The sequence below is a fragment of the Mesocricetus auratus genome, unplaced genomic scaffold (assembly GCF_017639785.1).
Source record: "Mesocricetus auratus isolate SY011 unplaced genomic scaffold, BCM_Maur_2.0 Super-Scaffold_100001, whole genome shotgun sequence".
NCBI lineage: Eukaryota > Metazoa > Chordata > Mammalia > Rodentia > Cricetidae > Mesocricetus > Mesocricetus auratus.
In genome coordinates this window covers 10160907-10174684 of record NW_024429187.1, presented here as the reverse complement: position 1 = coordinate 10174684, position 13778 = coordinate 10160907, and the positions used below count along the sequence as shown (strand labels likewise).

Below are 13778 nucleotides of genomic sequence, written 5' to 3'. Positions count from 1 at the left end.
TTTCCTACTTTAAAATAATAGCATGCATGCCTTAGTTTTCAGTATTCTTCACTGTTTTGAATAAAGAATGACCTACTAGATTTATCAGTGGAAACAAGCTGTTCTCTTAATAAGACATGCTTTGAATCAATTTCTGAATTCATGTGTGGCTTTACAATTATGGTCCCCCCACTGATGCATACACTTGTTTGTGCATCTCTTTAAAGTATAGCCTCCGGTTTCCTTTTCTTCTTTCTCTCTACCATCTCCGTTTTTTTTTTCCCTCCCATATTAACTTTCCCTGAGTTAAGGTGATAAGGGTTCCTCCAAATTACTCTCAATATTTCATAATCTTTATTAGCATCTACTCATACAGGTTTGTGTTCACGCTGCTTATTCATCCTCTCTAGTACAGATTAACAGCATCGCAGCTTGGATCCCCACTGTAAACAACAGACTTTCCCAAAATAATTAACACTGGGTGAGGAGGTTACTCAAAAGAACGCTGGATGATGTTCTTCCTAATGACGGCCATTTGGCTCCCAACACCTATGCATCTGCTTACAATCTTCAGGAACTCCACTTCCAGGGGATCTTACCCTCTTCTGGCCCTCCTGGGCACCTGCAGGCACACGAGGCACACACATACACGTAAGCATACACATGCACATAACATAAATAATAAATAAAACTAATTTAAATGTGTATTGTGCTCGTCTCTCCAGAAAATACAGGACTTAAGTTCAGGGGAAGGATAATACATAATATTCTCAGAACTAAACAAAAACATGTATTTTAATGAGTTTTAATGACTTGCATGTTTCTCCCACATCTCTCCAAGAAGTAATAATCATATCGATTTTAAAGGTTTGATCTTTCCCTACCCTCATCTTTTATTTTTTTCTCTATAGTTGAAATCTCTGCTATTAGTTCATTGGCATAAAAGCACAATTGTTCTATTAATTTATCCAAACCCATTTCTATGCAAGATACTTCAAAAGGCATCTACACTGATAAGTGATTAGTGTATTAATAGAATAATTTATTGCTTATGAAAGAAACACAGAACATTCTCATCTAAACCCTAACTATGAGAGCTTCTGATTTGATGAAAACAGCAGAAATACTTCCAGGAATCCGGGGATATCTTAGTAATACAGACAGAAGTGCAACCAAGGACAAATCTTGGTACAAATCTCAAGGAAAGGTTTTATGTTGCTCTTGATTTCAATCTTAAAAGAAACATTCAACACCCTGAATTTCACAACAAAACCCTGAATTAGTTCTATAAGAAGAAACAGGTAACAGACATAAACCTTCCAGGCACAGGGGTCCCCAGTGTCCTGGGATATTGTGAGTGTACAGGATATTTCACGCAGATAGCAAATTTCTTTAGATTGATGATAGGCATACTCTTGTGCTTACTATATTATTCTGACATGGCTACTCTAGTCCTGTTCTTAACGTGGAGCTTAGGTTTAGAGAGAGAATGATGGAAGTTCACAAAGTGTCAAAGAAGAGAGTTGAAGTCTCTAATAAGAACATACTGAGAGACTGGCACGGGGGCACACTTCTGTGTGTGAGGTTTCAAACAGGCAAAAGTGCTCTGCTGCCCAGCATATTTTAATTTGTTTAGCAATCATTTCGCTCTCTGTGCATCAGTGCTTCCTTTGCCTGAACATATGCCAGTGTGCCAAGTGCATGCCTTGAGGGCTTCTGATCCCTTGGAACTAGAGTTACAGACGGTTATAAACGGACCTGTGCATCCTGAGAACTGAGCCTGGGTCCTCTCGGAGAGCCGCCAGTGTTTTTAACCACCTAGCTATATTTCCAGCTCAGTGTATCTTAAACTGGAACTGACAGGGCCACGAGATGGTAAAGTCTGTATTTACCTGCAGTCCTGGCAAGGGTTTATTTATTTATTTTGGCCAGAGATCTAGGCTTGAAGTCCGATGCCTGCTCCATGCGGTACTGGGTCCCAAATGCACTCGGGTGCCTTGTTTGTATCGCAACTGACTCGCTCAACAAACATTAACTGCAATTACAATAAGGCACCTGCTTTTCTCAACCTCAGTGTCGAGAATGGTGTAAAGGGTCACGGACAGTAAAAATGAGCCATGAAACCCCTAGGAAAACTAAAGCCACATAAGGACAAAGAGCCAGAGCAAACAGTGTAATGTGGACTGAGCCCCATCACTGTCGTAAATCCGTGTTATGAAATACTAAGCAAAAAGTGACTGAGGTCCTCAAAGGAGAGGTTTTTTGTAGATATAGCCATTAATATCTGAGTTATGGCTTTAGGGCTCAAAGAAATTTGCCCATTAAAGAAGAAATGGCACTTAGAGTGAAACAGAAAGCAGGTGAAAGCTTCTGGCCCACTGAAGCGCATGGGACATTTGAAAAGCAGAGAGAAGGGGGTGGAGAGAAAGGGGGAGGGAGGGAGGACAGAGAGAGAGGGAGAGAAGGTGAGAGAGACAGACAGACAGACAGACAGACAGACAGACAGACAGAATGGATCTGGGAAGGTACAAAGAGAGCACAGCACAGGGAGGCCAGTTCACATGGTAAACGTAACATTCAGCAGGTGAAGGAGCTTCCAAGCAAATATGACGATCTGAGTTCAATCCCCAGGATCCACAAGATGGAAGGCAAGAACCAACTCCTCCTTGTTTTCCTTTCATTTCCACATGTACCATAACATGCATCCCTGAGCACTCTTGCACGCACACATGCTTGTGCACATGCATACACACACACACAGATACTCACACACACACCTCACATATGTGCACACAGGAAAACTGAAATCTAAACTTTTCAAAAGCTATTTCCTAGGAGACGAAATGCAGCGGGTCAATTCTGACGGCTATAGCGAAGACGGACAAAGAAATCTTTACCAAGCTGAGCTCTAGTTAAACAGAATGAGTAATTAGGAACAGGCTGTAAGAAAGAAGGCTACAGACGCCTGAAATTCCAGGGGGATCTCTGTAGTTTCTGTTCTGCAGTGCTATTTGTGGAGCGTTAGTATAAGGAGTTGGGAAAGAGAGGGTGCCTGCAGAACTCTTGCAGGCAGGGCTGACTCTGCAGGCAGTTTCGATAGGGGTGGTTTTGTGAGTAGCAAATAAAGATCTTTCGCCCTTGGAGCATTTCCCACAATATTTGTAGCTTTTACTTTCTGGGCGTTTTGTTTGGTGAGTTTCACCAACATCTGATGTGTTCTTACAATTCTTGTACTTTGGTGAAATTCTAATCAATACCCACGCCATCAGCTGTCTCTTCTTTCATTATGCATTTTGATTTTGTTATAATTTATTTGTTGTGTTTATATTGGTGCCTATTTGCCACCGTTCATGTAGAAGTCAGAGGACAACTTGCTGGAGTCCATTCTCTCCTTCTCCTACATATATGTAACTCCTGTAATTGAATTCAGGTCTTCAGACATGGTTGGAACATCTTCACTCAACAGAGCCTTTCTTGATGGGCTGTTTCCCTGCCCTCCTACAGTTAAGAGCTTTTCTTACAATATGAATTTTGGTGATAAATTGTTTCCGTAATACAATCATTTTAATATAACGTTAAAACTACACTCAATTGCAGAGAATTTGAAAAACACACACAGATAATGATAAGGTCTTACTGTACAGACTGGGTTGACCATGTGTCTAGAATTGTCCCACCTCTGTCTGCCAGTTGTTAAGATTTCAGGTGGGTACCACCGTGCTTGCCCTGGGATTGGTCTACTATTTTTCTGACTCATTCACAAGCTTTAAGAAATATGGAAACTCTTAGTGCCCAGAGATCTGATCAGTTAAATATGCATAAACCTATCTTCACATTTCCCTTCATCCCTCCTAGACTACAAGTCTGTGGGTTTAGTCTTGGCTTTCTCTTCAAATGTCTTCCTACTTGCTCCATTAAGACGCATGGCTCCATAATGTTTTGAGTTGTATTCATACAGTCTGTCTGGGCTACTCAGTGTGAGGTTAGTGGCAACTACTGGGCTACTCAGATTTCAGTGCCAGAGCCTTGAAAGGTAAAACGCCAACATCTTAGGGTCCTGCCCAGAAGAGCAGGTTTATGAGGTTTTGGATTTCCCTTCTAGAAGCAACACCCTCAACACGCCTATGCTCCAAGAGAAGTTGCTTTCTCCTGAGGGAAGGAAACTCTAACTAAAACATGTTTTGGCAAAGTGTGGAAAGACCAGAAGGATAACTGACTGGTGACTAGAGTTCTTCACTCCCAGGCTCCTCGCCTTCCAGGAAATCCTGGTCTTCACCCTGAAAAAAGTCCCTAGTAAATTTATACAAACACTGAACTAACTCTACTAGCCTATAAAATAATAAGTAAAAGTAGAATATCATGCTTTTGATAACAGAGCTGAAAGACAGGTTTTCACAAGAGATAATCAGAGTAAGAAAATCCAGATACCAAAAAAAAAAAAAAAAAAAAAAAGCTCTAGCAGGGCACTTGAGAGATGGCTCAGTGGTTAAGAGCACAAGCCTCAGTTCAGCGTTCAGTGCCTGCATGGTGGCTCACAACTACAGTTCTGGAAGACGCAACGCCCTCTTCTGGCTTCCTGAGGCACTGCATGCAAGTGGTACACAGACAATGATACAGACAAAATATCCATACCCATAAAAGTAAGTAGGGTAAACATTCTTAAAAGCTCTGGTAGCTGTGCAGGATAGATAGACTTACAAAGTATTACTAGGTGCAGAAAAGAAGAGACGTCTACTTATTGACACATACATACATATATACCAGCCTAGAATGTAAAAATAGTCATAATTCACCCAGTAGCTTCAAAATATATAGAAAACTAACAGATTTACTCTAATGAAAGGGAGATTAATACATCTCTGTCAACTCCTGCTGTGGGAATGTTGCTAAGACATGGCAGGTCTGAGAAACACTAGAAGCAAGATCGATCTGTTGGACATATAATTTTGTATCCAACACTGTAGAACATGTGCATTTTTTTTCAAATAGATGATTGGTAATATAGAAATAGATCAGGAAACTTTAGGAATTTTCAAAAGGAGGACACTACACCATCTATTGCAATAAGTCATGATTAAATTTAACAAAAAGTGACCAAGAAAATATTTATATGTATAAATAATAGGCTTATTTGTGTGCTAATGAAATCATAATAAAAATTTAAGAATAAGTCTAGAATAAGACATTGACAGTAAACATAACTGCAAAATGTTGAAGTGTGTGACTTCTGTTTCTGGATGGATACATTATCATCCTATCCTGACAATAAGGAAATGAAATTAAAAACTAACTTTTCTCAGGTTCCCAAGACATACAGACACATGGCAAACAATTTTCTTTCTCTGGGATTGGAGGGAAAGGCCATAAACATGGAGAGTTACAGTTTGTCCTACATAAATAGGACCTATTGTCTGGGCAGACAATCTTCAACTGTGACTGAATTGCTGAAGGGACACATGAACAAGGCCATGATTAGACATTCTTTGCATTGTCCTCCATACCCTGTCCTTTCTACCTTCTTGCTGTGTCTAAGAGAAAGTGCAGTCAAAGACTCATCTGGGAATTTGAACAGTTTGCACAGCAAACCTTAAGGAAAATCCTTGCATTGGGAAAGAAAGGGTCATTTTGAAATAAACAGTACCCATTACTGTTTTGTTTGTTTTTGTTTGTAGACTTTTGAGATGGTTTTTTCTCAATAGCCCAGGCTGGCCTTTAACTTACAATCCTGTCTCACAGACTCCTGAATACTGGGAATGTTTATGTGTTACCACTAAATGTATCCTTTTGTTCTTAATAAGGCTTGCTTTGAGGAGAAACTCTCTGAGAGCAAAGCTTCATGATGAGATTTAAAAAAAAAGAATGAATGCTAAGCCATACCCAAATCTCTAAGCCCCCAATTCCACCTCCCAGTTATTGCCATGTACCACCTATATATTGGGGCAGTTAAAAAAAAACAAACAACAACAACAAAACCCTGACAAATGTCCTAATCTGGAATCAAAGCTCACTGAAACCTTATCATACACAGCTTATCATCTCATTTTCACCATCAAGAAATAGTTTTTTCAGACAGTTGAGTTGCCAGTAAACATACTTTGCAAGATGACAAAAGAAGTTATTTTGGAAAAGAATGGATATATATATATATGTATGTATATATATATATATATATATATATTTGAAACCCAGATCTAGATGAAAAGGAACTGAGAAAGAAATGAAAGTAACATAAAGGCTATTGATTTCATAATCTAAACCAACTGACTAATTTTTTCTTTTAAAAATGGTTCATCTAGCTTATTTTATATATGAATGTTTTACCTATATGTATGAGTATGTATTACTTATGTGCAGTGCCATAGAAGCTGGAAGAGGTCATTGGATCTCCTAGAATTGGAGACAGAGGTGGTTGTAAACTGCCGTTTGGGTACTGGGAATCAGATCTGTAACCTCTGTAAGACCAGAAAATGTTTTTAAGCACGGAACTATTTTTCCAGCTCCAAGTTTAAAATTTTTTTGCAACAGGAATAGCCACAATGCATCACACATGCTTTGGTACATACTTTATACAAATATTTATTTGTAAGCAAACATGAGTGAAATGATTGACATCAATAAAATAAGTGTTAGATGAGACAAGTAACAGTGTTCTGTTTTTTATAAGTGGCATAGTATTACTTAAAAGTAGACACACATTAGAGTTAGTTTTAAATGTACATTTCATATACTATGGGAAAAATTATTAAAGTAAAAGAATAAAAATATTAAAATTGTATAAAAGGTTTACTTAGGACTGTTAAGACAGGAACGTAGAGGAGAGAAAAAGCAGAAGCAGATGGAAAACATGGGTGAATCCAGTAAGTTTTCAAAACTCTCATATTAGTAGTCTCTTTAAATAAGTGTTCCCTTGAAAACTCTGAGGACTGTTGATGGCGAGGATGTCCTACTGTGTGTATGTTTCTCTTATTGGTTGATGAATAAAACACTGTGGCCAACAGAGGCAGGGGGATAGGTGAAACTAGGTGATAAGGTGAATTCTGGGAAATGTAGGCAGAGGCAGTCATCATGTAGCAGGCAAAGGAGTCGCAGGTCCAGAATTCTCCTATATCCAAGACCACACGGAAATACATAGATTAGTGTAATGAGTTAATAATTGAGAGAAAGCTAGTCAATAAGAAGCCCTGGTCACTAGCCAACAGTTTATAACGAATATAGTGTCTATGTGTTTATTTGGGGCTCAGGGCCTGTGGGACTAGCCAGAACAGAAATGCCATAACAGACTGTAATTCATAAAACATGACTCCACTCTATTCTCTCTAATAAACTCACTTTAAGCACAATATATACATATATTCACATATATATATAAATCATAAGTAAATGGAAAGTATTCTCTGCATTATTAAAGCAGAGCAGACACAGTTATACTATGCCCAGACGGATCAGATTTTAAAACAAGGAGAGTTATCAATATTTCTTAAAGGGACTTATGGGTCATTTGTCAATGAACATATAGTAATCTTTAATGTATTTGACTGTAGGATAGTAAATTAAATGAAGCAAAACCTGGCAGATTGTTGAAAAAGAAATAGATGACTCCACTATCAGAAAGAGACACAAGCAGAAAAAAAACACAATTGGCCTCAATGCATCATTAATAAGTTGGATCAATAGATACTGGTCATTGCAACCAACAACAGTGAAATGAATACACATTATTCTTAACTTCCCAGTAAGAACTCACCAGTTATAGACCACATGTATAGCCATGAAATATACCCTAACCAGTTTAAAATAATAGAAGGCAAAACTAACAAAAACAAACAAGCAAATGACAAAAAATTTTTCTTTACTTCTGTGGAATTAAATGAAAAATTGGCAACATAAATAAATGAATATGCTATAGTATATGAAGGTTAAGCCACAGGCTCCTAAAGAACATGTCAAAGAAGAAATTTCAGGAAAAAAATTAAAATACTTTAAACAAAAGCAGAATATCTCCTATCCAAATCGGTGGATTGTAGCTAAAGCAATATCAAATTAGAACTATATAGTGTTGTATATGTATAATACAAAAGATAACAAATATAAAACAAATATTAATATTTAAGGTTTGATAGTAGGAAATGAGGAAAAGAACAAATTAAGTTCAAAGTAAGAAGAGGAGAACAAAAAATTGAGATAGAAATCAATTAAATGGAAAACAGGATGTCAATAGAAGAGACCAACAAAAGCAAGAGCCAGTTCTTTTGAAATTCCAATTTGTAAGGTTCTAAGTGGATTGCGTATGAAGGAAAGAGTAAGGATAAAACCTAATATTGGAAAGAAGAGCCGTCACTACAGACAACATGGGCATAGAAACAGCCATTACTGCAGACAACGCACGTATAGAAGAGCTGTCACTACGGACATCACAGGCATGGAAGATCCATCACTACAGACAGCATGGGCATAGGGTATCTATCACTATAGATAGCATGGGAATAGAAGAGCAATCACTACAGGTAGCATGGGCACTTAAAGAACTAAGAGAGATACTGTGAGCAAGTACGAAAACTCTGACCACAATTTCAGCGATGTAGGTGGCATCCAGCTATTCTTTGATAAACATGCTCCGTACAGATTATGAGGCAAAGCAGGAATATTGACAGGCCTGTGTCTTTTTTAAAAGTTGATTTACTAGCTAATAAATTTCCCAAATAGAAAGAACCAGGTACAGACAATTTCACTGGTGAAGCCACCTGAAGAGTCAAGGAATATATATATATGAGTGATAATTAGAAAATTCAATATAATGGTATCCAAAAATAATTAAACATGATGACCAAAGAATTATTTATCTCAGATATGCAAGATGAGTCTATGAACCCATCCTACCACCAGGCTCAAAAAGAATGTACAAGAAGTGTGACAATATGTGACAAGAAGTTATTTAACTTGATGAAGATTATGCACTAAAACTTACACCCACTGATAACGAGTAGGAGCTTCCCCACTAGGTCAGTAACAAAGCAGGAGTTCACTCTTACCACTGCTTATCAACATTTTACTGGAAGTCTTGACTAATGAAATAAGAACAGAAATAATCATTACAAGATTAAGAAACAAGGAGGAATCTGTCTTTTCAGATGGCGTGATAATCCTTACAAAGCATCTCACAGGACTACGAAGGAAATAAATGGAACTAGGAAATAATCATAGGAAGAGTTTGTACATGGCATTAATTTCCAGTTCAAGCACTGAACAGTGACAGTTGAAATTTAAAAAGCATACTATTTTTATTAGCATCTCTGAAAATTAAATTCTTTGATATAAATTTAATGAAGTTTGATGAAAGGTATAAATTTCAAATGGAAGGAAATTTACAAATTTACATAGCTATTCTATGTTAATGTCAACATGTCAGTTCTTCTCAGCTTCACATACAGTTAATGAACTGCCAATTGAACCCAGCAAATAATTTTAGTAGGTATTAATAAAGTAATTTTAAAATTTATGTGAGAGACAAAAGACCCAGAATGAGGAATTCAGTATTAAATGAGAACAAATTTTGAGGACTGTCAGTATCTGACTTTAGGACTAACTATAAATCTGCAACAACCAGAACAGTTCATACTAGTGGAAGAATGGAGAAATGGGTCAAAGGAACCAAATAGAGAGCTCAGAAACAGATCCACAGAAATTGACAGTTTGTTCTTATGCCAAGACAGTAAACAAAGGAAAAGAACTTGGGAAAAGATCATTTCGAAATAATGAATTGACACTTGAACTCTATACCTTTCACAACACTTGACTCAGAATGGACCACAGACTTAAGTGAAAAGTACAAATGATGTTGCCCACAGAGATGACTCTGAAGAAAGCCTATTCTCGCCGAGATTTGGCGGTGTCTTTTAAGATGCAATTTATAAATTCCATTCTGATCAAGAACTTCTGCTATATAAATGGCACTGTCAGGAGAATGAGAATCATCAGGCAGGGAGAATGAACTTGTCAAAGTTATAACTGCTTAAAACAAACAAAAAAGCAAGTTAAAACTAAACAAAAAAAATGACCTCTTAAAATGGTTTTACTTATTTGAATACTTGGTCAACAGTCGATGGTGATATTCGGGAAGGCTTAGGAGGAGCAGTTCTGGTGACAGAAGGAAACCACTGAGGATGGGCTTTGGGAGCTTACGGTGCAGCCCCAATTCCAGCTTGCCTCTCTGCTTCATGCTTGTGTTTGAAGATGTGAACTCTCAGTAGCACAGCCATATCTGATGGGAATGACAAAAGTCACGAGGCCGCCACAGCTGCTTGACAGAGATCCAGCAATGCTGAGCCACGGGATGGCAGCCATGCCCTTTCTGTTTTTATCTCTGCCAGTGGCATAGTTGGGGAACTATTAGTATTAGTACAATTTGGGCATACTTGACTGATGAAAAATTTTTATGAATGAATTAGGTCTTCTCCCAGGAATACCACTTCAAGGTTCCCCAGAAAAGTCCTAAATATCCTACTCCTCCTGTGTATCCGTTTGAAGGTCTTCCTTACTCTTTTGAGGTTATGACACACATATAGAAGCCAGAGGTCTCTTTATGAGATATTCTCAAAACATCTGGCCCTGCGCTTAGAAACAAGATAACCAAACAAAGTAAACTTACAAAGGTCAACAGGATTCTGTGGGCTAGAGGAGTTAGCCGTAGATCAGATTACAAAATTCTTCCTGCTAAATACTCAGGCAATTCTGTTCCACAAACAGCAGCAAAATTAGGTCAGCTGATGTTAATTCTGCCCCATGCAGAGACATATTGATAAAGAGTGATATAGAAAGATGATAAAAGAAAGAGATATCAGGACCTCCCTTCCTTGGAGCCACAGTGATGTCCTATGACAAAAGAACAAAAGAATGCCACAACTAGACAAACACATTATACAAAGATGTAAAGCATAAGCATTGCATTATGTCAGAATTGGAATAATAACTGCAGCAACTTTGGACTGAATTTTTTTTTCTTGGTCTGTGTAACAGTTAAGAGTTAATAATATATTGCTTGTGACATGGCAATCTTCCTGGGCTAACTTGGAGATTTTGTTTTGATATGGCGTCCATATAGCCACAAAAGCTACTAGACTGAGAATAGGCTGTTATATGCCTTTATATTCTTAAACGTTGTGTTATGGTTATGAAAGATAACTGTTTATCAATGATGATTGCACTCGGGCGGGGGGGTGGATGATTGTAAAAGATAACTCTGTTCTGTCACAGTTTATCAGTGATGATGAGATGTGCAAGAGAGGGTGAAACTTATGTCCAAAAGCAAGAATGCTATGACCTACATGCATTTTAGAACAGCATGCATCTATCCCTGCTTATTGAATTCTGTATAAATAAAGAAATGCTCTGGATACTAGTCAGTCAGGCTGCAAGATTATCCTGACTATTCCACCTGGCTCATCCTTCCCTTGACAACTCCACACCTCCTTTCTGGGACCTGACCACCACCAGAACTGGTCCCAGGCTTCTGATATTTCTGTTCCTGCTACCATGCCTGTGGTTTACTGTCATGTTTCTCCATCATGATGTAGATAAACCCCAATAATATTCATGGTTCACCATGTTGGACTTTGTGGGTATATGCATTTTGATATGTTGGTTCCCTATCTGGAGTAAGTGGGCATTTGCTCCTGTCTTATTGAGAATAGTGTCACACCACAATGATCAGTCCAGCTACTTTAGAAGATGGCTAAAATATGTCTCACAAAACTAGCATTCTCACCCACCATAACACAGCATAACATCCAGAAAATGCATTGTCACTGTGGAATGTTAAACGGTGCCTTCCCCAGACTTTCCTTCAGCTTAAACCTTTTTCAGACATTTCATCAGAACAGACCTTTCCAGAAGTTACTAAAAACAAATAGACTTCATGTTCTCTGGACAAAGTTAAAGGAACTGTTTTTTTTAACAACATTCTTGCCATTAATTATTAGCTCTGTTATCTGGATTCAGCTACTTAAGGCATCAACCTTACGTAGGTCAAGATCTTAACATGTTGGAGAAGGGCGCCCATGGCTGATGTCTTTGCCTTGGGTCCACGGGTTGTTTTAGTTTATAAGGTGGGTGATTTAGGTCAGACATGTCCCCTTTGCTGATTGGGATCCCTCATGCCACACTGCTAAGAAAATTCTCTTTCCTGTGTTTGAAGTTGCCTATGTCATCAATTACCTATAGTTTTGTGCCAATGATCAAGGTCAGAATCACTGTGTTTTCAGGTGAGAAAAATTAAAAGACTGTTAAGTCTTCAACTAGGTCTTTGTACAAAGTCCATTTTACTAATAGCAAATTCTCTCTCATTGGTTACCAGAATTAAAAAAAAACACTGAGAAAATAATAAGGAAAGAATAGTATTTTGAGATTATAAAATGACTTATAGATACTAATCCCCCTGTTCATTATAAGACTATTTTATATATTACGTACACACACAGAGCTTTTAACTACATTTATAGTTATCTCTTGGGCCATCAAGAACCAGAGGGTATATCCAAATATTTCTAACTTACAATATTAATGAATATGCAAACATCAAAAACATCAGCAAAGTGCTACTGGGACAATATGTGAGGCCACTGGCAGTGGGTTCAAGATCTAACTAATGCACAGACTGACTTAGTGGAGCCCATTCTGTATGGAGAGATACCTTGCTTAGTCAGAAACAGGGGTGTGGGGGTGGGGGGGTGCCTTGGTCCTGCCTCAGCGAGATGATGGGGCAGACTTAGTAGACTTCCTAGGGGAGGCCTTACCCTCTTCAAGGAGCAGATGAGAGGTGAGAAGAGCAGGGAGAGTGGGAAGAGAGGAGGGAGGGGGAACTGGGATCGGAATATAAAAAATAAATTAATCAAAAACATTTAACATAAAAAATCACCAAAGGAAACTTACTCAAATGTAAAACACTTAATCAATATATAGATCATGTTGTTAATGTTTTATACTTCAGTGAAAATTCTAACTTGAAATATAATATTCTTTTGAATTACTTGTTTCCTTGTCTATAAGTAAAAATTCCCTCTGGATCTATCTTTGTTTGGTGCTATGGCACTCATGCTACCTTGAAGCCATCACAACGCCTTGGTCTGGAAGGTTGGACCTCTGCTGTTTTGCTTGAATGCTGAGTTTGGTCCATGCTTGAATAGTGGATGTGATTGGAGTATCTGCAATCACTGTTGATAAATGCTTCAGTTGAAGTGATCACCTACAGAGGGAGAAAAGGTGTCAATTATTTGGCTTTACCAATATATGATTTAGAAATGAGAATAACCATATGAAAATCAACTGATGTCTACGGAGATTATTGGCTCTCAACCACTGAACTAGGTAAACCCTGAACACAAAATTGAGAAAGAAAAACACAAAGTTCTAACCTCAGGGAGACTTTTAAATTTAAGCTGGTAAATCTATGAAGAAAAATTTAAAACCAGTGAGTTCAACATGATTCCTTTATATTTGAAATGAATGAAAACATTAAATTATAAATGTTAGGATTTTGATATCATTCTGCATGTCTAGGTTGTATGGCCTAAGAAAGGAAAAAGCATACATTAAAATTTGTTCTTAAGTTTTTATAATGTGCCAAACAGTGCCTTGCATACAACAGATACTCAATAAGCAGAAAAAATCATGTTATGGCTTGTAACAAGAATGATGTAAGATGCTTTACAGAGGGGTAGGTGCATGACAAAAGCTGATAGAGTTCATGTTTGGTGAACCACGTATGTAAGGTATATGTTCCATGTACCTCAGAGATACTGGCCATG

At 37.9% G+C, this 13778-nt stretch overlaps 1 protein-coding gene across 1 annotated transcript in view; it reads right to left on the bottom strand.

The window, feature by feature from the left end:
- Positions 1 to 13212, bottom strand: part of Slco1b3 (solute carrier organic anion transporter family member 1B3) — a 57704-nt gene extending 44492 nt beyond the window's left edge. The window contains exon 1 of the mRNA XM_013115514.3: positions 13073 to 13212. Within this exon, the coding sequence (XP_012970968.1) occupies positions 13073 to 13147 (75 nt within the window). The 5' untranslated portion in view covers positions 13148 to 13212. The remainder of the gene's footprint in view (positions 1 to 13072) is intronic.
- Positions 13213 to 13778: the final 566 nt, after the last annotated feature.